The 26,909-nt window shown below is 39.0% G+C and overlaps 1 protein-coding gene across 1 annotated transcript in view; it reads left to right on the forward strand.

Moving 5' to 3' along the window:
• KCNH8 (potassium voltage-gated channel subfamily H member 8) overlaps positions 1-26,909 on the forward strand; it is a 384,779-nt gene that overhangs the window by 144,519 nt on the left and 213,351 nt on the right. The window contains exon 3 of the mRNA XM_024742050.1: positions 14,901-15,032. Coding sequence (XP_024597818.1) covers positions 14,901-15,032 — 132 coding nt within the window. The remainder of the gene's footprint in view (positions 1-14,900; positions 15,033-26,909) is intronic.

Below are 26,909 nucleotides of genomic sequence, written 5' to 3' on the forward strand. Positions count from 1 at the left end.
GAGGGTCCTCACCAGAACCCAATGGTGCCAGTACCCTGAGCTCAGACATCCAGCCCACCCAGCCTTCATAGCTCTAAGAAAAAAAAAATTCTGTTGTTTATAAGCCACCCCGTCTTTGTACAGTGCTTTGTTATAGCAGCCAAAACTGACTGAGACACACCCTGTGTTATAACTTTCTCTTCACACATCTATCTCCCCCATGAGACTGTGCACAGTTGAGAGTGGCCCTTCTTTCTGATTCCATATTAATCCTGGTATCTACATGCCTAGAACAGTCCTTGATACTTAAGAAATGCTTAATAGATACTTGCTTACTGAATGAAAATATTTCTCTTGCTGTTTCAAATGAATCCCTGTACTTCTCCCATATAGGAATAACCCTGAGACGCTGTATGAGTCTGTCTCCCGTGAGCTCATTTTGCCCTTTTGTTTCTAACTCATAGTTCCCTCTTCTTCCAAGTTTCCTCAGGCCTCTGACCCCATCCTTCCCTTTTCTTTCTGTTTCTAGGCAGAAATTGATTCCATTGCCAGGATATTTTTTTTCTTTTTACATAAATAGCTTGCACAGGTAGAGGAAGTTGCATTCCGGAGTTTTCTGCCAGGTTACTAAATCAACATATGTTTGCCCAGGAAGTGACCATGTTGTCCTTAATTCAGGGTTTCAGGACTGGGGTCTGGAGGTTTATTCATCCACACCCCTCTTCTCTTAAGTCTTTTCTATCACAGCTGCCTCTCGGAGGCTAGGCCAATGCAGGCACAAAGGAGGTAAACAAATAAGGAAGCCAAGAGTGGTGAGTGCCCCCCCCCAGAGAACGCTGGCAAGAAAAGGCAAGAGAGATGGGTTCATATGTACCATGTTTTTAGATTCCACATATAAGTGATATCGTATGATATTTGCCTTTCTCTGTCTGACTTGCTTCACTCAGTATGACAAAGTCTAGGTCACAGAAGTAGAAAACAAACTTATGGCTACCAGGGGGGAAAAGGGGAGGGGAGGGATAAATTGGGAGATTGGGATTGACACATAACACACTACTATATATAAAACAGGTAACTAATAAAGACCTACTGTATAGCACAGGGAACTCTATTCAATACTCTGTAATGACCTATATGGGAATAGAACCTAAAAAAGAGTGGATATATGTACATGTATAACTGATTCACTTTGCTGTACAGCAGAAGCTAGCACACCATTGTAAATCAACTATACTCCAATACAAATTTTAAAAAAAGAAAGAAAAGGCAAGGGGAGAGCAGCTGGAGAGGCGGCCACTGAGAATTCAGACAAAGCCAGCAACTTGCACATAACTCAGGAATCCTTGTGCTTGGTGTTGGAGATAATGGGACCCACCCCCACTGCCACCCCGAATGTGAAAGAGAGAAGTATTTTTGCTCTACCTAGAAGCTCTGGCATGGAAATACCTCTCAAAGCTGAAAGAGTTTTCTAATAAGCAATCCGGTTGTTGGCCTTTAGCAACTTGGCAGGATGTTCAAGTGAATTCACATTTTCAGATGTATATTTGAGAACAGATATGTAGTAGAAATTGTCTTATTATAGAGAGCGCTTTTTACCATTTCCAACATGGTTGGTTGGAAAAATTATGAGCTTCCTATGTGAAGACTTGAGTTCGGGTCCTGGCTCAGATATTGACATTCTGTATGTAACCTTGGCAAAGTCATTTCACCCTTCAATACTTTATCTTGTCTGTAAGAGGCGAACAGAGATAATACTTATATCTTAAAGCTATCAAGGGGGTCTGATAAAGGAAATAAGTGATAGAAAATATAAAGAACCACATAAATGCTGGCTGTAATAATGAGTCTAGATTTGTATCTCTCTGGCAAAAAAGCTCTCATCACTTATAATCTATGTGATTTGGGGCAATGAACTTCAACTTCCTGAGCCTCAGTTTTCTCATCTGTGAGATGGCAATAATAAGTAACATCTACTTCATAGGCTTGAATGAAATACTGCTTGTAAAGTGCTGTGCACAGTGCCTGGCACATGAGTGCTTTGTAAATGTTAGTGATCACTCTTGCAGCTAGCAATGTTATTATTGTAAAATTGGAATGCATTTTCTAATGATGAACTTTATTCTTTTAACACAAACTTTAGAGCACCTGCCATACTCAGGCCAGGCACTCTGCTTTGCATGTGGGAGAGTGCAAGAGAAAGAAGACATAGTCTGTGATTTCCTGTACCTTACAGTCTACTGAGAAAGAAAGACGCATCAAATAATCACACGACCTGTTCAGTAACTTGCAGGAAAATTACAGGCTGCTATGGGAGGGAATGACAGAGGGATCTGACCAAATCTGGGGTACGAGGAAGTCTTCATCAAGGAAGTGATGTTTGAGTTGAATTTTGAAGGATAAGTAGAAATTGACTGCATGGAGAATAGAATGAAAGGATTCTAGGCAAATAGAGCTGCGTGTACAAAGGTCCTGGGAGAGACAGCATCATCTGAGAAAAGGAGAGAAGGCCAGTGTCACTGGAGAACCGGGTGTCAGATGGGGTGGGGAGGGAGACAGGAGTCAGATTGCTGTCAGACTCACGCCATTGCTAGTTAACTAACGACGGTCAAAGCGTTCTAAGGGAAGTCACATGACTATTGCATTTTTTCAAAGATTATTTTTGCTGCCGTGCAAGGCAGGTTAACGCACATACGCAGTGATGGTCCGTTAGCCAAGTGCTGCTCGGAGTGTGATGTGAAGCCCAGTAGTATTGGCATCACCTGGAACTGTGAGAAATGCAAATTATCAGGCCCTGCCCGGACCTACTGAATCAGATCTGGAGGTGGGCCCAGCAGTCTGTGCTTTCAGGAGCCCTCCAGGGCATTCTGCTGCACGTTAAAGTTTAAGAAACCCTGGCTTAGTCTAGGATGTGGCCAATAAAGTGAGAGTGAATGGATTTAGAACCAATTTCACCGGTTTAGCTACTAGAAGGATTGGGTGATCTCTTTGGTTTGGGGGATGAGAAAGAAGGAAGTGTCAGGAATGTCTCTAAAACGTGCATTTGCTGTAGAAGCCACCTTACCTGCTCTTTTGTGCTTTATTGGGTGTATATTTAAGATGAGAGGGGAGGAAAGTCTGGGGTGTGAATTTGGGGTTTTCTGTCTTTGTTTTTTTTTTTTTTTTAATATTTACTAATCCACAGAGCACTGGTGAGAAGGGTCCAAGAAGCACCATTATTAAAAATGACATCAAGTGAAAAAAAAAGATCTTATGTCTGGAACATCTCTATTGATGGGCAGTAAAACAAGCTGTAACTGGAGAGCTGATTTCATCTATGATAAGAAGAGCTATTTTTCCTGAAGTCTTGACTTCCTCAGAATTCTTCAATTTTGAGTCCACTAAATTATCTTTTGAAACGTTATGTTCCACAATTAAAAAAAAAGAAAAAAGCACTCTGTTTCAGAAATACAATAGGAGTCAAACAGCAAGAGAAATCTTGTTAACAATGCCACTAAGGAAAGAAACTATTGAATGGGAAAACATTAAATTCAGAATGTGTTTGGAGGTTAAAAAAATCCCCTTCTGCCTAAGGTTGTTTGATTGTATAGGATATATATAATGATTTGGAAAACGACCTGTCTTTCTCGGTGCATAAAAGAGACTGCCAGGGAAGAAATGTCTCACATTTTTTAGCTTCTTTCTTACATTTTTTAGCTTGCTTTGGCCTGACTTTGTATAGACTCTTTGACCACAATCTCCATTTCACTCCTTCAGCCTCCTGATCTGCATGTATTTTGCTTTATGATGCAGCTCAGAAAGCCCCAAAGTAGCTTCTATTGATGGAACTGGAAGAAAAGCCTTGTCAGAGATCCTTCTGGCTCATTGACAGTTAAGCCTGTTTTTCAGGTGAAGGATAACTAAGTATATTCTCATTACCAAAAGAGGAAGGAAATAACTACCCTCTATAAAAGACAGTTGTCTGGATAATCTTCTTTTAGCATGTACCACTATGGCATTCAGAATCTGGGTTCTACCTAAACAAAGACTCTACCTGGTTCTTACACTAACAAATAGTACTTCTTAAATACTGTCGCAGGATAGAGTCTGTTCGAAACTTCCAAAGAATCAGGAGTTAACTACTCATATACAGTAATCTGTAGGTTTCTACATAGGGAGTTTGCAAAATGGGACTGTGGGCCATAACTGGGGGGAAGCCTGATTTACAAAGGACATTTTATTGGAAAACAATCATGCTCATTTTTTATGTGTTGCTTATTACTGTTTTAGCACTACAATAGCAGAGTTGAGTAGTTGAGACAGAGGCTATATGAATGGCAAAGCCAAAAATATTTCCCATCTAGTCTGCTGACCTCTGAAGATGGATGTACCAAATCTGTTAGTCTGACCATCAAATTGAAGCCCTCGTGGTTTAGGGGAATTCTGAATTGTCATGTTTTAATTACAGCTATAGGCTCAAAATGTACTTTTCTTGTTATTGGAAGAAAATGCCTATCATCATATGGAAGCTAATAAGAAAATGTTATGCACAGATTTGTTTTTCATAAGATGTCTCTCTTGGGGCAGGTTTGTCAGTACTAAGAGCTCCCCTGAGCTTGGTGGATCCAGTGATGCTTGTCTAGGCACCGGAGTTTGGCCTCCAGTTCTGGTGAAGTATCAACTCTATTTTAGGGAAGAAACAGGAAGTTGAGGAAGCGCCTAACTGTTTTGCCTCACATGCCTGCCAAGTTGTGACTCAGGGCAATCTGGCGCAGTGCTCGTGAATCTTCACTAAGAGTCGAGTTTGCACAATGGAGGAAATACTCAGTATGTTTGTTGTCTTCATGTTCTTGGAAAGTGCCAAATTGACACGTAAAACTGCAGTCGTATATTTATACACTGGAGAATTGTCAGGAGATCCTTAACCATCTCTTTTTAATTCCTATTTCCTTGTTTCCAAATTCTCATCGCAAAATTTCTGCTTTCTCCCACAGGACATATTTTCCATCCTTTTTACCTTACTTGCCCAAGCTTTTAAACACAGTTTCTAATTCTGTACCTAACTGCTTAAAAAGAACTTGATTAATGCGGAGTTTGTTACATGTCCTGGCTTATTTTCTCAATAACATCTATAAGTACAAGTTTTCCTTTTAAGATATCAAAACTAGATTATTTACTCATGTGATAATTATTTCTTTGGTTTTTTTTTTTTTTTTTTTAATGCTTGGAGAAATGCCCTGTGTTTCAGCACAAAGCCCACAAACCCGAGAATCGTATGACTTGAGGTCTAATCCCTCCCATTTCAACAATTAACATTCATCGTTTTGCACTCTTTACTGAACCACTCTGAACTCAGGATCTTCATCTCTACAATAAAGAGTTCCTTGTCATCATCTTTAAAGACCTTTTCTAACTCCAGCAATCTGAAAAGACTTTGTATCTTACAACTTAATACTCAATTAGATGTTTAAGGAAGTGCTGAATAATTCTCCTGTTTCCTTAATTTAAAAAAAAATATGAAATGTTTCATACATACACAAAATACATCGATTTTTATAACAAATGCCCACCCTATACCCACCTAGCTTTAACAAATATTAATACTGAGCCATAGTTATGCCTGATTTTTTTAATAGTTAAAGAATTAAAGCATTACACATTCAGGTAAACTCCTTACTTTATATGATTAGTCAAAAAGTATAAAATACTGTTGCATGTATTGACCTCTTCAAAGCTCTTAGCCATGAGAAGTAAACATATATCCACTATGCAGATGTGGTATAAACAGGTGTCAAAATTGTATCTGAGGATACCCAGCAAATAAATGAAGAATTCAGGACTCAACCATATGCAATGTCATCTAATCCCTGGATTTTGACTGTCCTTTCCTAAATATATCATTTTTGTAATTAGGGTTCTTTGTAAGCAATATAAATGGATTCTGGTTATCTGAAGCAAAAATATTAATTTATTGAAAACACATGTTGTAACTTATGGAACCAAAGAAAGGGATGAGCAACCAGTCTTTGAAAAAGGCAAGAAGCAGTAGTGTTCATGAGGCCTAGGTAGCAGGAAAAACTGGCAAGTTTTTTCTGGCCTTCATTGTTGAATGAATCTGCTTCCTTCATTTTTGATCTTGGATCCCTCTGGTCAAGATTTAAATTACCAGAAGAGAAAGAATGATTGGTCAGCATGGATGATTTGCCTATCCTTCCAGTGAGGGCTTGTCTCAGCACCAGGTTGGGTAGTTCTACCAAGGCTGCACACAGAGAGGAGTTTTCATCTCCAGTGGAACATGGAGGTGCAGGGACACGAGGAAGGGGCAAGGATCCTAGTCTGCCAAACATATGAGATATCTACTATACTAATTGTAGCAACCATGAGAATGTGCATCTCGTACCTCTGATTACAGGAGAGTATGGCTGATGACCCCAGCTACTATCCTCTGAAACACATCATTGTGTTGGCACAGGCCAGACTTTCCAGGGGCTGCTACCAGCCAGTGACGGAGTGAAGCAGGGCTGCTAAGACAGGTCTGGTCCTAGGAGATGCGGTGAAGCTCTGATGATTGGCTTGGCTAGATGACTCCTTGATGGCCTTGGTGAACTTTCCTTAGAATTGCACTGAGGTCTAAGACACTGTCATCCAATTTTTCTTCCTTTCTTTCTCCTTTGCTTGACCTCAGATCTGCATCATAATCTACTCATCATTTGCTTCTAAGAGGACCAGCAATAACACACAACTCATTTATTAATATCCAAAAGCAATATTAAGTAGCACTTAAGAATGTCATGCTACAGCCCTACACTGCTGTTTCCTACCTTCTATATGCCTTTACCCTGTTCTACTTTTTCTTTCTGCTGTAGCATTTAAAACCCTCTAATAAACTATACAGTTATTTGTAATTTATTGTTTTTCTCTCCAAAGTAGAATGTAAGTTCTCTCAGGGCATAGGACAGAGATCTGTTCTGTTTTGTTCACTGATGTGTATCCAAACACTTAACACATTTCCCAGCCATAGCAGGCACTAAGTAAAAATTTGTTGAATGAATGAATAACTTTATGTCCATTTGCTTGCAATGTAATCTCCAAATATTTTCTTTTGGGTCCTAAACTAAGTAGTTCCACAGTCCCAGACCCCCTTAAACATGCTGTGTTTATGTCGGCATTACGCTTTTTTGGTGCCAACAATTATTCCCGTTGCCCTACAGAGACCATAGATTTCTCCCACTAAAGCCTTGTGCAATTAGAGAGGGTTAACTTGATCTTCCAATTCTCATTTAAACCAAGTTCTTTTTCACTGAACAACGGCCAAGTTTGAAGAAATTTTAAATTGCTTTGCTTAAAGTCGAGTATCAAGGGAGTGAGTTTGTTTCAGCGCCTTGTTCTCAGAAAGAAGTGGCTTACAAGTAGCAATCATGGAGCCAAGCCTGTTGGATCAGACATTTATCTGCTCACTAACAATGGTTCAGCACATCTGTCCTTCTTTCCCCTAGAGCATCACTGAAGAGAGAGCCATGGCTCAGCGTTGATTTGGGCTCAGTTCTCTTTGTTATGTCCAGTCTTAGACGAGATGAGCACAGGGGTTGTTGCTCTGCATCCTACCTAGAGCTACTATGGCACAGAGATCACCATTCTAGGAAAGAGGCAGAAACATCCCGGGAGGAAGGGGTCAAGCAAAGGTTTTGTGACTAAGGTCAGAATATGGTGCTACATGCATTAACGACCTTGGTAACTATGCCTAAAATCTGTGATAATGAAGCTTTTATGACTGCATCCTCGTTGTTTCAAGGAGGGGATTAAAAGTGGCACCAGTGGTGGTTTTCAGATCCCATTGTCTCATTGGCTACTTGAAGCAAATTTAAGAATTAGAGCCATGTGTACCTAAATGAGAGATATATTCCAGTCTAGAACTAAAGTAGCTGAATCTTGTTTCAAATAGAGGTTCTACTCTTCTTCGGGGGTGAGAGGGAAATTTGTTGATTATCCAAAGGCTTTATTTCACTTTTATCTCTTATGACATTTTAAAAAGAATACGTATCCTGATGTTCTATAGCATGGATAGAAAGATTAAATGAAATGAAATCCAGTTTCTAAAACATTGTTCACAGAATACAATCATTCCCAGAAGATTATAGTAAGGCAACATTGGAAATCAAACTCAGATTTGTGTTTACATCCTGCTATTTGACACTCATTAGCTGTGTGACCCTGAAGAAAATACTACACATCTCAATTTCCACATTTGTAAAATGTGCTTCAGTTTCTGATAATGTTGGTCAAGGTCATCAAAGAGAAGTTTAGATGGAATACATACAAAGCTTGTGACTCAGTGTCTAGCATATAATGGAAGCTTAATAAATGACAGCTATCCCTAGGTCCTTGCTGTGTGCATTACATTGTCAGGAATCCCTTATCTGTTTCTCATTGGACCATGTGCAGTTAGCTGGGCTCTTCCTCTAAACCTATCCCAGATGAATTTGTGGCTACCCATATGTGAAAAATTCTTTCAGTTATAGGTAAGAATTTTCCATGTTTAATCATCAGAAGCTGTTTGGTTTTCTTAAAGCAAGTAATAACTCTATTGGTCAAAGCTATAGTAAATGATTTGTTGAGCAAGCATGTTGGAATTATTGACTAAAGCACATCTTGGAGATATTTTTTGGGTCTCAAGTTCCCAAGCTCCTCTCGTTCCAAATTATTAGAGATTTCTGAGAGATGCCAATATATACTCCTGGGAGGGGAATAAAGTACTTTCATTTAAGGAGAAAGGAAACTTGGAACAAAATGGAAAGAGGAAGAAAAAACAAACTGGGCACATTCAGTTCAGCTAAGCGTCAGTTGATTTGTATCTATGCCTCCTTTCTTCCTTTCATTTTTCCTTTTCTTTCTTTCCCTCTTTTTTTTTTAGTTACCCTAACTTAACATGGAACTTTTCTTAGACTTTGAAATGGAATATCTGTGAGAATTTAAATCACGGAGAATACGTACAAAGTGATCTCCCTAGAAATATGACCTCATCACTCTTATCACCCAGTCCTGGACTCCTTTCATTTCTTATTCCAAATCTCTAGAGTTGCCAGAATCCCACTAAAAATTCTGTCATGCTTATTCTAGCAAAACTGAAAGCAGGGATATGAGAAAAGGAAAAAAGAAGAAACTGTAATCCTACAATCCACCACTATGAATATTTTGTGTGTATTCTCCCAGTCTATTGTTTTTTCTATAAAGAAACAAATTTAAAACACATTGTTTTCTGAGAGCCTCATTTTTCATCAGACATTGAAATGAGAGGTGTCTTTACCACTGCCCACTCAGGGAGGTCTCCAGCTGGCTCACTTCACGTCCCACCAACCCGACTCTACCCTCCACTGCTGCACAAGACGTCGGGGCCCCAGTGCATTAGGATCCTGGGGCATTTGGAGGAGCGTGTCCACCCAATGCAAATTCACTGGGAACTGAGCACAGATCTGAAACACGTATAGGCTGCACTATAGATGGATGGTCCTTTGAAGAAGTGTTCCTTGCAGATAAAGTGAAGCCTTTACCTGCTACTTCACCAAAGAATCCTTGCTTTCATCACTTAGAACAGTACAAACACCAGGAAGTGCTGGGGAGGCTGCTGTAGGGCTTATCTCCCACGCAGCTCTGGGTGCTTCCTGGGACTTCCCCCTCCTTTTTAATCTGATCCTTATTTTCCATCACCACTTCACATGACCCATCCCCTTCCTATTTACCTTTCTAGTTTCATGAAAATAGATTTTCCATGTTGATAAAGAGTCTCTGGAATGCTATGTTAATTTTTTAAGCAAGCTATGAAAAGCCATTCGTTATTTTTAATCAGGACACTCTATTTACACAGATTCTTGGAAGCAGCATGGGAAGAAAACTAAAGGTAGGGAGAACACCTTTGAAGAGTGGGTGAGAGATGGTTAGGGCCAGAACAAGGCAGAAACAACTGTGATAAGGGGGAGGGGCAACTACAGCTCTGCGCAGACTCGCTTGAGATGCTCATCGATGTCCTGCGCTTTCTGCTACAGATACAAGGGTCCCGTCATGCCGCCACCATTAGCAGTGCCTTGTTTACACACCTGTGGCCCTTGGGCCACACGCTTCCCAGTATTATATCCCCTGGACTAATTTCTAAAAATTGTCAAACCTGTCATCACGCCGTTGAGTACGTAGCACTGAGACAATGGTTATAGAGAACGAGATCAGATTTACTGTGAAATATGAGGAGCGCCTGAAAATGTTTAGCTCACAGGATACTGATGCTTTTAACACTCAGGATATTATATTTTTGTAGCCATAATTTCAAAAACTAAAGGTCACACATATTTACCATTAAAGATCCAATCAAAATCCTGCTTGATACGAGAGACCTGCTAAGGGTACCCATCCCTTTCTGCTGTTGTGTTAAATTGGGAAACACAACCTGTGTCCCATCATGGCAACACAGCCAGTCACTAAAGAGAAGGGAACGACTCACAACTCAATATTCTTTATATCTCTACCTCCTTGTATTAAGTTATTAAACAATGAACTCATACTAGAAACTTTTTCATTAGTGTTCACTTATTGCAAACTATAATCTTTTAGGGGTATATGGAAAGCATATGTCTTCTGCCATTAAAGATCCAATCAAAATCCTGTTGTAATATTAGATTGTAAGATTAGATATTAGATTACAATCCATTGCAAATATTAGCAAGGCAAATTCTCTTGCACCCTTGTTTCCCAATGAAGGAAAAGAAAGCACCAAAAATGGAGACATGGGACATTCCACCAGGTTTAAACTCTGCGTAATTATTTACATGATTCTGAAAATACAGTTTACCATAGAGGGTATAAACCCTGTTTTCACCCATAAATTGTATTTATCCATGGAAATTAAAGGTGTCACTAGCTTAAATCTTGGCAGAGACTCATCTGTTTTAGCGTTCACCAACCCACATGGTAACTACGGCTGCTATATACAGAAGGAGTTAACATTGACACACAAGTTCTGCCCTCTAACCCTACTTTTAAGAATCCTTCCCATCTCTGGATTGGAGGCTGAGGGATTTTCTCCCTCCCTCCTTAACGCTAAGAGAGATGTATTGTGCCAGGCCTGGGGCGCTGTTGACTGAAAGACATTGCAGGATCATCACTGTACCCACGGGTAAGAGAGGAAGCAGCAGACCCTGGGGCATTGCTTTGAGTTATTACAGTGTGTAAGGTTGAAGGTTTTGTCGGAGAGCCAGGGCAGAGAGGTTGAGGACAGCAGGGAAGGGAAGGCTAAGAGAGCAAAGTGAGTGTGAAGGGTGTTGCTTTGAGCCTGATTGGTAGGTTTCAGCATCCATCCTCTTTTTCTGGAAGAAGAAGCAAGTGGCTTATGCTTTGCTTTCTAACTTTAGAGGTACCCAAAGCCATATTTGTAAGGAAGTTGGTGTGGATAAATATGAAGGAGCAGTTGAAGGAAGAAAGGAAGAGGGATAAAGGGAGGGAGGGAGAAAGAAAGGAAGGAAAAGGAAGAAAGGAAGGGAGGGGAGGGAGGAAGGAAAGAAGGAAAGGAGGAAGGAAGGAAGAAAAGGAGGAAAGAGGAAGGAAGGGAAGAAAGAAAGAGGAAGGAAGGAAGGGCGGGAGAGAGGGAGGAAAAAGATAGGCCTATATGTCTCTTACGCTGTTTCCCTGATTCACTTTTTTGTCATGTATGTAATGGGGAGGTTGACATTAGCTTAGCTCATGACAACTCATTACAAAATTTGAATTTAGAAGGACCCATATTAATGAAGTTTTTAATGAATTTATAAAATGTCAAAGATCACATCTCATTATAACTTGAAAGACAAATTTCAAAGTGATTTTTCAGCTCTTCCAGAGCATGCTATGACATGACGCCCATGCATCATGGCTGATTAGAGAATATTGTCATGTTGGCAGCTGTTTCCTTGGCTTTCACCTCATTTTGTGCTTTGGCTTTTCTTTAAAATACACTGGCACGTCTGTGAGGAGACTCTGTGGAGACAATAATGATGCTTGTCTGAGTGCGTAGATCGAATGATTTTCAGGAAAATTAATACTCTCTGTTCTGATTTGGGTGACGTTCCTGCAAGGAAATTGACAGATGTTTTAAAGTGTGAACCAAAATATTAGATTCATGCCATTCTCCAAGTCCCCACGATTACTGTCTCTAGGGTGTGATTGATAGCTTGGCCTGATGGTTCTTTTTGTTCCTACCATAGCTACAGCATTAGGGGAAAAGGCTCCCAAGTTGAAATGGTAATCATAGACAAAAATTGGAAGTAAGAGCCATTCTGGGATGAGGGAGAGAGCAGTGTCTGGCCAGGGATATGGCTCATTTATGAGGTTTCTTCATTAATCATAGACAATAACATTGAGTTATCATTTCATGTTTCTTGGGGTTACTATACCTACCCTGGACAGGAGGATGTGAGAACATTACAGTCGAGGGAATCTCATTGCAGAAATGTTAACTGACTTCCCATGGTCACATGGCTGATTGATGTTGGAGCCCTGGTGATAAGCCATAGATTCTAGGTTTTCTGGAGCCTGGTGATGGGGTATTGAGGTGGGATTGCTGTTGCATAGATATTTGGGAAGATGAATGAAAGGAAACCATGTGTCTGAGTCAAAAGAACAAGAAGGAAATCATGCCACTAAACAATTAGGAGGATGTGGGGGAACAGGTACATATTCAAGGCATACTTTATAAGTATCAGCACATTGCACATACATTTATTCCATGTGTACTTAACCACACATTTTCAACAAAAATACCCCAGCAGCTATAGTAAAATACGATTTTTATGTCAGATGGACGCTAAATACAAATCAGCTGCTCGTCTGGTGCTCAATTGAAGAAAAATGAGAGATTCCAAGGCTGGATGGATATATCGCTGTGTTGGAAAGTGTGAGATCTAACACAGTATATACAAAGCAAGTTAAAACATCAAAGATATTTCTGACTCTGTGATTTTTGTCATATACCCAGCTTTGAAATCAATTCCCAAATAAGATGGAAATTCAGATTTTTTTCCCATCAAAGTAAAAGTGTAGGAAAATTATGTGTGAATAGATCAACAGTTTAGTTTTTAAGCAATAACTTTTTCATCAACTTCAAATGTTTCTGCCCAAGAATGCTTTTCAGTAGAAAATCTAGTACTGGAATTTTAATATATTTTTTAATATGTATTTTGAAATATACAAAAACTTTTCAAAATATAAGACTTAGGTTTGAACTTAAGTCTGTTAATGATATTTCTCATGGTTCTTTTGCTCAAAGAATAGAATTGAACTTGAATATCACTTTTAAAATTAATTTTTATTGGAGTATAGTTGATTTACAATGTTGTGTTAGTTTCTGCTGTACAGCAAAGTGATTCAGTTTTACAGGTACATATATCCACTTTTTTTAGATTTTTTTCTCATATCGGTCATTACAGAGTATTGAGTAGAGTTCCCTGTGCTATACAGTAGGTCCTTATTAGTTATTTATTTTATGTACAGTAGTGTGTATACGTCAATCTCAATCTCCCAATTTATCTCTCCCCCCCCTTTACCCCTTGGTAACCATAAGTTCGTTTTCTACATCTGTGGCTCCTTCTGTTGGGTAAATAAGTTCATTTGTACCATTTTTTTTTAGATTCGCCATATTAGTGATATCATATGATATTTGTCTTTCTCTGTCTGGCTTACTTCACTCAGTATGACAATCTCTAGGTCCATCCATGTCACTGCAAATGGCATTATTTCATTCTTTTTTACGAGTCTGAGTATCACTTTTAAGAATATGTTCTTGGGTTTCCCTGGTGGCGCAGTGGTTGAGAGTCCGCCTGACGATGCAGGGGACACGGGTTCGTGCCCCGGTCCGGGAAGGTCCCACATGCCGCGGAGCGGCTGGGCCCGTGAGCCATGGCCGCTGAGCCTGCGCGTCCGGAGCCTGTGCTCCTCAACGGGAGAGGCTACAACAGTGAGAGGCCCGCGTACCAAAAAAAAAAAAAAAAAGAATATGTTCTTGAAATAAAACATATACCCTGAAAAATACACACGAGTACAGGGTTTGATGACTTTCAAAACCTGAATACTCCTATACAATCAACATAAAGGTCATGAAAGATATGGAGCAGCATCGCAGAACACCCTGACCCATGTCCCCTCCTAATCACAATCTCCCAAAGGTAACCACTAACCTGACCTCTTAAACCCTAGATTTGTTTTGCCTATGTTTGCACTTCATTTAAATGGATTCTACTCCTCTGGGTCTGGTTATTTTTGCTTAACATTATGTTAGTGATATTCATCCATTCCCCTGTCGATTATTATATATCACTCATTCACATTACCATATAATGTATTGTGATAATATATCTTGATACTGCCAAACAGTTTTTAATGTATATGTACTAACTGGCAACGAGTCAGTAATGTAGGAGGGTTCAAATTACTTTGCATCATCCTTCCCAAAACTTGGTATTTTCCATCTTTTTTTCTTTTAGCCATTCTGGTGCACAAGCATTGATTTTTAAATGGACTAAATAAACCTCTAGCAAACTCATATCAAACAAAAGGCTTTATTTAGGAACCAGTGTGTGCTTTGGGCGGGAAGGGGCAGAGTTTCATCAAGTGGAATGCTTCAACATCAATACATTCAAAGAAGAAATACAAATTTGAATGACGTAAGCAGAAAGGTCTCAGCACAGACTAGTGGTTTTGTTTAAAATACTCCCTTATTTTCAGAGAAAGCACTTCATTTGGGAATGAAGAGATATGCATTAGAGGCTAGGCGTTTATGGAGTCTGAAAACTGACATTTTTAAGATTTTGCGGGAGACTCATGGGATAGAAGAAAACAGTAAGGACTTTATTAACTATACCACAAATGATGTGATTTTCATAGAAAAAACACAAGGCAGTGGTTGATTTGTATTTTTATTACCGTTGCAGGGTCTCCATTTTGGTGCCTATTGGATATTGTCCCTATAAAGAATGAGAAAGGAGATGTGGTCCTTTTTCTGGCCTCATTCAAAGATATAACAGATACAAAAGTGAAGATTACTCCAGAAGATAAAAAAGAAGGTTTGTACTGTTTTCAGAAAACATTGACAGATGGAGTAACATTTTGAAATTGTTTATTCAAATACTCTGGTAGGAAAAAAAAAAAAGTGTTTTAATAACAGCAACAGATAAATATTCATAACTCTTAGCAGTCAGTATTTGGTGCCTATCCTCAAATCACAGAGACTCACATGAATTTGCGTTTTTAATAAAAACTCACTTGATAGGAACCAGAAGTTTATACTCCTGTTCGAGGAGAATGAGGATAGGAAAACAATTTATCAGAATACACAGATTCACACCACCTTGTTTTATCAGGGAAGAATATACATTGATAGCAATGAGTGAAGTTAAAATGATGTGATTGAAAATACTGCTCTCAGTTTCATCTAATGTGCAGTAGTTCAGAACTTAGAAGTGCAAGATTTCATTTTATACCCAAAATCCAGAGCTCAAATTTGGTGCTTGTTAGCGTGGAACGTTGCAAATGCTTACCTGTATTTTGCAATAATAATTTGTTTTAAGACACAGACAAGCTCTTCAATGATCTTTAAAGTATTCTAAGACTTTATATTGCTTACTTTATAGCTTGTGTCTATAGTTTATGAGGAAATACCCTGCATTCACGTAAGCAGACAAAAAGTAACACTGAAAAAATTGCCCATATTGTTTCATTTAAACAAAAGTAGGATTAGATATTTTGGTGACCAGAGAAAAGGCAATTGTCATTGTAGGGACTTCCTGTATATTAAGTTCTTTATAAGAACCAGCTCTTTGATGTTTCAACAACTATGTCTTTTTAAAACTGTGTGTGAGTGTTTTAAATACATTATGTCTTTTGAAATGACAACACAAATTGAGAACTATTTGGTGACCCTGGCCAACTTCTATCATACTTGGATATTAGAGCACCTGTAATACCTGTCCAATGAGAGAAAAGTGTGGAAATCGGTGTGCATGGTTTTGTTTTTGTTTTTACTGTTTTCTTTGCTGTTATAGGAAAAGAAAAGGTAAGTATGAACTGTATTTACTCAGAACACTTCTTATACCAAATGTAGGTTTTTTCCATACCAACAAGCAGTTCTTCAACTCTCTGGACTCCAGCTGGGTGTCCTATAATTTAATTCAGGTCACACTAACTACCTGGATTTAGTGTCAGAGTGCACAGGTATAAGGGCCCACCCTAACTGCAGATGCCGGTCACAAGTACGGGGTGCCCGGGGCCCACACACTTCTGTCCAGCTTGGCTACAATGTCTGGAATTTCACAACCCTCCCCATCCTTTTTAGATTTGATAATTTGCTAGAACAGCTCACTGAACGCAGAGGAACACTTCTGTTATTGTAAAGGTTCTAACTCTGGAACAGCCATAGGGAAGAGATGCCTAGGGCAGGTATAGGGAAGAGGGCCTGGGGCTGCTGTGGTATTCCTGGGCGTGCCACCCTCCCAGCACCTGGATGTGTTCCTCAGCTCTCCTCCTTAGGTGTTGAGTAGGAGTTTTCATGGAGGCTTCATTACGTAGGCAAGATTGATTACATCACTAGCCATCAGTGATCAACTCATTCTTTAGTCCCTCTCCCCTCCCCAGAAGGTCAGGGAGTGGGGCTAAAAGTTCTGGCCCTCTAATCTTGCCCTGGTCTTTCTGGCAATATGTTGCCCTGCCGAAGTAATCTAGGGCACCCTCCCCTTCCCCACCACCAAATATTTATTAGCACATAAAAGACACTCATCCCTCCAGAGATTCCAAGGGTTATAGAGTTGTGTGCCAGCAACAGGCACAAAGACCAAGTACATTTTTTATTATGCCACCATAAGGATTATTTGAATAACATTATATTTATGTATTAAATATATATGTGTATATATTATGTATACTCATATGCATAGATAGATACATAAAACTATCCTTAGAAAGAAATATGGCTTTTTTTTTTTTTTTTTTTTTTTTTTTTTTAGCTTCAAAGCAGGCAGTTTAATCAACCTGACTTGCTTTGAACATGAAGATTATAACTAATGGTTTTATATAATTTAGGTCATCATCTTTGTCTTGTGTTTCTGGTGTCTGTAGATAGGGGTGAAATCTCCCTTTTGGAGGACTGCAATGGATAAAAGGAGTAAAAATATACTTATTCATTTGGGGTTTGAAAGAGCTCAGTACAAACACTCCTTTTCCCCGCCCAAGTTCTGAGCCAACTGAGAAAGAAATAAGAGTAAGGCAGATGGGAGACCAACACATCACCTTTATTTCTGAAGAAACCGATAACAGAGAATGTGGCATATTATCAACAGCAAATGGGCTTCCTCTCAGTGAGCCCAGATTTAGGCAAAGTTACCTCCCAGTTGGAGCTATACTAGAGACAGAGCTCCCTCTGGTATAACTTAAGGCTTGGAGGACCGGAGCAGAACAGGTGCTTCCCAAAGGCAGCTGCTCCCTAAAGAGAGGAAAGAGTAAGGGCCACGCCATATATGCCAAACTCAATCATATTAAGTTCCTTCTCTTCCCCTGGGAAGGATTGAATAAAGGAGCAGTACAGAGGCCAGGTGCGTTACACTAGCAGAGCTGCTTTCCCAGGAAAGCTTGGACCTGCCTTTTGGGGGTGAAGGGCACACATTTGAATACCCTATGGAACCAGTAGCAATTATTCTAATCCAAGGTTCCATCATAAAAAAGAGTTTTACATTTCTATTTAAATAAATATATTAAACTATGCTTAATAATAGTCCCATTTTGTTTAGAGAACATGTAAAATACGAAGACTATCTCCTGCAAGGTTTAAAGAAAGAAAAACAAAAAGCACTTTTAACATTAATTGTATAAGGCAGAATATGTTTTAGAAATTTTGAAATATTTGATAGTAAGTCTCTAAATCTTTTTATAGCTTTATGACTTTGTTGCTCAAATGATTATTATTTCATATGAAATTAAGTGTTATTTCTAATATATATTGAACACTCAAGAATATTTTCTTTTCTGTTGCTAAGTTATAAATGTCCCACAAAACTATGTAGTATTTTAATAGAGGCAAAGTAACTATTGTAAGCTAGCATAGTTATAAAATGATCATAAAATACATATATATATTTCTCTCTTTTTTTAACCTGCTCTTAGTAGGGCAAAAATACCTTAAAATTCACCAGTTGATGCCATGTCTTGCAGGAAAGGCACACCTTAGTGTATGGTATTTTTAGAACTTCAAGATGTGTTTGAAAACTCTTAAAATGTCTCTGTATGATTGGAGCAGTATTGTACCTCAGCACTAGAAAACTCAAGGTGAGCATGTAACCTGATGTGACCCGATATCAGATGTCATACGAATGTATCTCTGAAGATCATCTGAGTTGTAGAAATACGGTTTGTGTTAATTAAATTAATTCCCTACCAAGGCTAATATGATGGACTTTGCTTAAGAGATATAAATTGTACTTCTTTAAAAAAAAATGCTTTAATCAGTAACGTCTGCATTGTTCTGGGGTTTATTTGAAAGGAGGAAAATTTGAAAGGAGGAAAATCATATTTTATAGAAAAAACTAGCAAGGTATGGGATACAATGAACAGCATTGATGGAAGATTGGCATAAAATGCAAAGTACTGTTTGGACACTCAGTTTTCAGCTGCTGATCTGGGATGTTTGTGTGTGTGTGTGTGTGTGTGTGTGTGTGTGTGTGTGTGATAGAGAGAGAGACTTCAGCAGAAATCTGGTGATTTTAAGCACCTTTTATATTCCTTCCATTTTTTGACACATATTTCATTTCCATTCTTAAAAAAGTGTGTAAACCAATAACTTCTATATGTATGTCTAGCATTACTGAGTTAATTTAACATGAGACCCTATTTACCTCTTTCCCTATAGAAATGTCAGTAAGAAATATATTAATTTAATTGTGGATTAATAATGAATTAAGCAACTCAATCAATATTCATTGAGCACCCATTCTGCCTTCCATATTGAATGATTGTTTGGGTACAGTATGCTTTGTTTGAATCATCTAAATCTTAGCTTAAACCCTGGTTCCACATGTGTTGGCTGTTAGCCCTTAGACAAGCTGCTTAGCCTTTCGGAGACTAAGTTTCTTCACCTATAAAGAGGGGTAATCATACACGTCTACACTTACTTTAGGTATATAAGAGATAATATCTGCAAATCACGTAGCACAGAATACACCCAAGAAGAAAAGAGTTGTGGTCATTGTTATATTCTACATGTTTTATAAAAATAGCTAGCTGTTATTGAGTCTCTGCTTCATACTGATGATTACTTCATTTGCTTGTCGTTATAACCCTATGAAATAGGAATTATTCCTATTCCTATTTACCAATGAATTTTAAGTAACTTGACAAAGTCAACATAGTGAAAAATGGTAGGACTAGGGTTGACGCTTGTACAGACTCCAGAGTGTACATTCCTTCTATTGGTGTTTTTTTTTTTTCTCCAAGAGCTCATGATGTTATGAAGGAAATGGATCCAGTATTTGCAGTATACTATGTTCAGTGACAGTAGAGTGGCAGAAATGGTAAATTCTTCCCAGACAAGGTAAAATGATAGCGTGGGGCCAGCAAGAATTGGAGCAGAGTCAAGGAGAACTTCACAGGGAAAATAATATTGAAACAAAACTTGAAGGATGTGAGGAGTTTGATAAACTGAAAGGGAGGGAAGTTAATTTCAGGAGATGAAATAGCAAATAGCTGACCTTTGTTCAGAAGTAGTTTCTAAAAGTCAGGGTTTTGAATTTCAACTCTAGATAGGCAGGCATGGCTTAAAACTTAAAGATTTTATTATGTCTTTCTAAGGAGCTTAGATGGTGTGAAGATAGAGTTCAGAGTCATGACTGGTAGACCTTGACAGTAGAGATGAGGAAAGGAAAGAGTTGATGAATTCCAAGTTTCTGGTTTGGGGACTGTTCTGGACTCACTGAAGCACTAACCCCCAGGACCTCAGAATGTGACTGCATTTTGATATAGAGCCTTTGAAGAGGTAATTAAGGTAAAGTGAGACAATTAGGGTAGAACTTAATCCAATCCAACTGGTGTCCTTAGAAGGAGGTTTGGTCACAGAGAGACCGATACCAGGGCGCTCATGCACAGAGGAAAGCCCACGTGAAGAGAAGCAAGAGAGCAGAACTTCCTCTCTTAATTAAACAGATCTGCTCTTAGCTCAGGTAAGCAGGTTTTAAGTTCCAATTACTTAAGGATCAGCTTTTGATGCTCCTCACAATTCACTTTCTAACTACATACATACCACCTTCTAAACCTTCTTGAAGTCTCTGGACAAGCCAAACTGGTCTGTTCACGCTCAGCTAGTAAAACTCACACTCTCTCTCTATATATACGCTGGTCCTCAAACTTCCCCTCACCTGGAACATCTTTGTCACCCCCGTTTACCATGAAAATCCCACATCTTTTCTTTATAGTCATCTTACCTGAACCCCCTTAGGTCATAGTGAGGGTCCTTCCCTTAGACTGATCTGTGCCTCGCTGCTGGCCTAATGCTTCTGACTTGTTTTTCCCACAACAGTGAGGACCTTAAACTTGGCATCCTGCTCCAGCTGCCTTTCACTTTCCTCCAGTACTTTACACATAACAGACACGGAGTACAAACTTGCTGATTAATTAATGTTACGAAAGGACCTTTACCTATGTGAGGGCACAGCTTCTTTTAAAAGTTTCTTTTCGGGCTTCCCTGGTGGCGCAGCGGTTGAGAGTCCGCCTGCCGATGCAGGGGACGCGGGTTCGTGCCCCGGTCTGGGAAGATCCCACATGCCGTGGAGCGGCTGGGCCCGTGAGCCCTGGCCGCTGAGCCTGCACGTCTAGAGCCTGTGCTCCACGACGGGAGAGGCCACAAATCCTCGGTTGCATGTGTCTCAATTTCCTAAACTTTTTTCACATGCTAATTTGGTTGTCTGCTCAGTTGAATAGAATATGTGCCTTGTTTATTGCTTGTAGGGTGTCCCAGATTTGGCTTGAAATGACGGTTGACACTGGGTTATTCATGATGTGCCAACAACATTATCAGTTGCCTCAAAACTGGGGGATTTTGATGACCATTTCTAAAAAGTGGACACTTCAAATTTGCCTTGAGAATTTAGGGGTTGATGTGTGAAGGTCTCCACATTATCTTCAGTGATAATACAGATCAGGAGTCAAATGCAGTGGCGTTTCTTGGTAGTCTAGCTTTTGGTGGGCAGAGCTGGTTGTCACGATTAAGGACACTGGCAAAAGCTTTAGAGTGCTCCTGTCTTTTCCTATTGCTAAGTGGCTTCGGAAGAAACAGTAATAATGAATAGCTGCACTCAACAACTAGATATGAATTGCATTTAGGTACAAGAACCAGAAAACCTAACTAATGTGAGCTTAACTAAATAAGGGCTTATTTTTCTCGTATCTCGAAGAGTCTGGAGCTGAGAAGCCCATACTTGGAACAGTGAAGCAGCAAGACTGGGGGCCCTGGGGCTCTCTTTCTCTTCTGCTGTGCTGTCCTATTGTGTTGTTTGCCGTCCTCATACTTGTCACCTCGTGGTAGGATGATGCCTGCTGCAGAGTGCCTTTCATTTACTGATTCTTTGCTCTAAGCCAGACAGATTACGCAAGGATCCCACAGTGTGGAGCAATGAGACTTAGAGAGAGTACGGGAGCTGCCCAAAACCTCAGTGCTGTGAAAAGCTGGAGACAGGATGGAAGCCCTGGCCTCTCTGGTCTCAGATCTCTGATCCTCCCGTTATGCCCTGGGGCATCCTGTGAGACAGATGAGAGAAGATTAGAAATGAGATGGACACAAGGTTGGGCTTGTCTCAGTTCCTCTCCAAAGTCCCACAGATGATTGTCAGTTCTTTTTACCATGCTCATTTTTTTTTTATTAAAAGAAATTATTTTAACTGAAGTATAGTTTATTTACAATGTTGTGTTAGTTTCAGGTGTACAGCTAAGTGAATCAGTTATATGTATATACATATATATACATATATGTGTATATCTATCCTTTTTCACATTCTTTTCCATTATAGTTTATTAAAAGATATTGAATATAGTTCCCTGTGCTATATAGTAGGTCCTTGAGGTTTATGTATTTTATGTATAGTAGTGCATGTATGTTAATCCCAAACTCCTAATTTATCCCTCCCCGCTTTCCCCTTAGGTAACCATAAGTTTGTTTTCTATGTCTGTGAATCTATTTCTGTTTTGCAAATGCATTCATTTGTATCATTTTTTAGATTCCACGTATAAATGATATTCTGTGATATTTGTCTTTGTCTGACTTACTTCACTTAGTATGATAATCTCTAGGTCCATCCATCTTGCTGCAAATGGCATTATTTCATTCTTTTTTATGGCTGAGTAATATTCCATTGTGTACGGACCACATCTTCTTTATCCATTCATCTGTCAATGGGCATTTAGGTTGCTCCCATGTCCTGGCTATTGTGAATAGTGCTGCTGTGAACATTGGGGTGCATGTATCTTGTCAAATTAGAGTTTTAATCTTTTCCAGATATATGCCCAAGGGTTTTACCGTTCTCATTTCTTATTCAAAGTCCTTACTATCCCAAGTGTATGAGGACCTGACACATTAGCATCACCTGGGAGCTCATTAAAAATGCAGAATCTCAGGCCCCACATCAGACCTCTGAATCAGAATCTGCATTCTGACAAGATCCTGTGCCATTCACAGGCACATCCAAGTTTGAGAAGCTTCGTGCTGTACACATTCCTTAGAAAGGTTCTCCTGACCATCCAGTCTGAAGGGCCCATCTCCAGCCATTCTATCCCATCACCTTGTTCACTGTAGGCATAGCCTGTATGGCTATATGAAACACATTTTTCAAAAGTTAGTTTATATCGTAATTGCTCTCCACTCCATTAAAATGTAAGCTTCATCTGGAAACAGGCTTTTCTTCTCTTGTTCAAGATCGTATCCCCAACCCAGAGTATCTAACACTTAGTAAATATTCAATAAATGTTTGATTGATGGGTGGATGAATAAATGAATGCATAAATGAAGTCCAATTTAGGAGACTATTCACAGATAGAGAAAAACGCAGCATTCTTGCATTTCCAAAATAATCGTATCATAATTATCAAAGCTACACATTCTGATGAATATATTTAGTTTAAGTCAAAGACCGTGGGATGTGTATTTATCAAAGCCTGCTCCAAGCCTCTCGAAACGGGTTCTTACTCCTAGTGTGATTCTATTCATTTCAAATAGAATCTCTGTCGCTGGTGAATTTTGTGTTCTTGTTGCCTCTTCTGTTTGTCCTCCAGTTTCTGAGAATCTCAATTTGGTCACATTTTTGAAGATAGTGGAAGTCGCTTCTCAAAAATACATATAAAAATGTTCTCTGTAAAAACAGACATTAAGCCACTGATCAGATATTAAGTCTAGGATGATTTTGACATATTTTGAATATTTTAATTTTCAGTGGGGAGCATAGTAATAATGTTCCTTTCCCCTGCTGAAATATCCTGCCTGATTTTTTTTTCTTTGCATAATGAAGAAACACAGGCCCCAATCTTAATAAAGAGCCGTTGTCTGATGAAAGAACTGTTGTAAAAGTTGATACTTTTTCTGAGGAGATAGATTTCTGCCTTCAGGAGATCTAGACCAACTTTTTGTCAAATATGTGATGAAACTGGGAATTAAGAGCTCAGGTAGATCCTCAAAGTGATTGAAGAATTTTAATCACATACATAACATATTACCTATATTTTTTAAAGCTATGGGTTGTTTTTTACATATTCACCAATACTATTCTTTCCTAGACTCTTCTAAAGGCAAATAGTATAAGCCAGAGTTCATAAACTAATTTGCCTTTGGACACCATGAGATAACGTGATGAATGAAATGCTGTGATAGACCATGGTGGGAACCTAGGCATAACACACATGGTATGCTTCACCACGTCATTCTATTTTAAAGAAAAATTTTAAATATTCTGCAGCCAATCGAAATATACCTTGTGGGCTGAATTTGTTCTATTGGTCAGTAGTTTATGCCCCTTGGATGAAATTATCAAACGAATTTCTTATCAGTCATATTTTTATAAAAGGTATTTCTAGTTTTACAACTTTGGGGATGGAGACATATTTTTTAACCCTTTTTTGGTGAATTTAACATTTAAAAATGTTTTGCAGTTGAAAAGTCAATCAATTGAAACACCAGACAAATATGTATTAAGAGGATTAGTAAGTTCAGGTTGAGAGTTTAAAAAGCTGTATAAGTTGACTTCCTGGTTGGATATACATTCTTAGTGAGGTCTCCATGTCTGGCAGAATTCACTAGACATTGGTATTAGGGAATGTTCCCAAGTCCAGGATTATAGCTATCATGCTGCTGTTAGGAATGATGGTAGCATCACTGGGGTGAGGCTGGAAACCGTGGACCAAAAGGTTTGCAGGTACCTGAGTCTCAGGCTTCAGCATCTTGTGGAGAGACATACTTGGGAATGTGGATTTATGCTTCAGGGGGTGATGGGGGAGTGCTTTCCCTCTTTGCTTTTCTTTTTGTATTGATTAGTGTGTTAATGGCTTTGCCAGTGTGAGAAAGACTATTTGGTGCTGAGAGCTTAGGTGCCAGCTACTTAGAGAAGTGCTGAGAAACACTGGGTGCCCTGAAGAGGAGAGATTGGGTGCCCAGTTTCAAGGGAGTTTGAGTTTAGTTTTTGCCCCTCACATCAGTGAAAATGAGCTTTCCATCCCATCTAGCTTGTTTTTATACAGGAAGACTTTTCAGGAACCACCATCAAGCAATCCTGTTTATCTTTACAGTGGGTCTCCCCCAAATTCCATGAGGCTTTTAAAGTATTTGTTTGACACGTTATATGGGGAATGATTTGACTCCTAGACAGCACAGAAGTTTCACTGGATAAATGTCTCCTGAAATGTTTGGATAATTGCTCAGTCTCTTAAAATTACATGGTAACCAGTTTCATTTGATCTACTTTAAAAATACATCTTTCGGTTCCTGAGGAAAATGTATACACACATAATTTGGCAACTGCTCCTCAATGTGGAGAATGAAATTTTTGCCTGTGTATTGGCATTTCATAGCAGACATTCATATTAACGGTGTTTATGCAAGATGAGATGAACATCTATTAACTAGAAAGCTGCTAAAATGACATTATATTGAGGAGAAGCTCTGGAGGGTATAAATGGTGCTTAGGAGCACATTGGATTGTGCCCTTTTTTTCCATATGTTCCTTTCCCCTTCTCAACTATGATCTCTGTGAAGGCAGAGGCCGTGTCTGATTCACTTTTGAGCCCCAGAATGAAAGCTAGGGTGTAACACATGGAAAACGGAACTGATTGGCATTGAGAGGTGCAGTCTTGTGGTTACTTGGAATCTGTCTAGAATGATTTTTTTTTTTTCAAAACTTGAGAAGAACACAGAAAGGGTTTTTGAGCTGAGGAACGCCAGTGATAATCTGAGATTTAGGAGTGTGTCGTGACTGTTAGGGTATGAGAGATCATAAGGGATGGGATGAAATAAAGTGACAAAAAGCATAGAGATGGTAAAAGTATTGAAAATAGCAACTTCTACTAACTGTAAATAAAGAAAATTAGTGATTCTTTTATAAAAATTAGAAATGGGATATACCAAGTATATAGACACAAAATATATTATTCATTAATACAACCTTAGTGCAAAAATGGGTAAATAAGCCTATTCGAGGAAATATGAAAGCAAGCATGGTATAGTACAGGATGATATAGACACTGAGAGGGTTGATCTCTCAAGAAAGTGGTTTACAATAACGTGATCACTAAGAAGTGTATTCAGGAGTGTTGAAAAGAAGCTGAGATACCCAGGATAGAAGGGAAGGATAGGGCAGAACCCTGAGTCACATTGGAGCATAGTATTAAGAAGTAGCCATCAGAACGGCTAAGAGTCATAATTTTGTTTGATTTTTCAAGTACATGATCTCTGACCTGTTTAGGGTGCCTTAGGTATGAGCTGAAAGAAGTAATTAAGTGATGGACCCAAAATGCAACTCCAGATATATTTCATCTTGCAATAGAATTTCAGCGAAACCTAAAGGATAGATTGATGAGATTCAAATGAACAAATTATTTAATAACTTATTTACGTACATTGCAACAGAACTGCAGAAAATCAAGCCATACCATTGGCTGATGACTTCTTGAGTTGATAGTCTAGCTTTGTGTTGAAAAGAGGGATTGATTAGCTAAATTAAAGTTACAGTAAAAATTATCTGAATAGAACTTCAGGTAAGCCCAAAACCTTGATCTATTGAGGGTAGGGTGCCCTGGAAAGTTGGCTTTTAATTCTCTAGTCTAACTGCAAAGATCTTAGGAATATGGTGGTTACCAGTGAATAGGAAGGTACTAGAGGGTATCTAAAACTTCATACATAACCAAAAAACAGGAAAATGGTGAAGGCAGGTTCCCAAAGGCCTGATGATACCCTCTCTTTAGACAGATGGTCTCATTGGCAGCAGTGGGACAATATGAGAACTTGAAAGCCAAGAGTACTTATCAAACTGCATGCATGCTGCTGGCTGGCCATTTCACGCTGTGTAGCCATGTCTAGATTTATAGATGACAGCTTTATCCATTACCTACATTAAAGGATTGCATGTCTTTTGCTGGTGTCTGGTGGTGTCTTTCCATAGTGACTATCACACTTGTACAATCACGCATCATCGTTAGAGTCAAAAGATACACTATTAATTTGTGAGGAAAATAAATAATAGTGGTGAAAAAGAACTCGAGTGAATCTGATCATCTAGACAAGCATGGCAAGTAAGAGTTACTGTATGACCAAATGTCATGTGATTGGTAATAGCTACCCAGAATTTTATGTTGGAAAGCTTTTTAAAGTGGCATCTTGTCACCTCGAATGGGCAACTATAATCAATTATCGACCTCTTCCAAGGTCACAG

This window comes from Neophocaena asiaeorientalis, unplaced genomic scaffold (assembly GCF_003031525.2).
Source record: "Neophocaena asiaeorientalis asiaeorientalis breed wild unplaced genomic scaffold, Neophocaena_asiaeorientalis_V1.1 scaffold154, whole genome shotgun sequence".
Taxonomy (NCBI): Eukaryota; Metazoa; Chordata; class Mammalia; order Artiodactyla; family Phocoenidae; genus Neophocaena; species Neophocaena asiaeorientalis.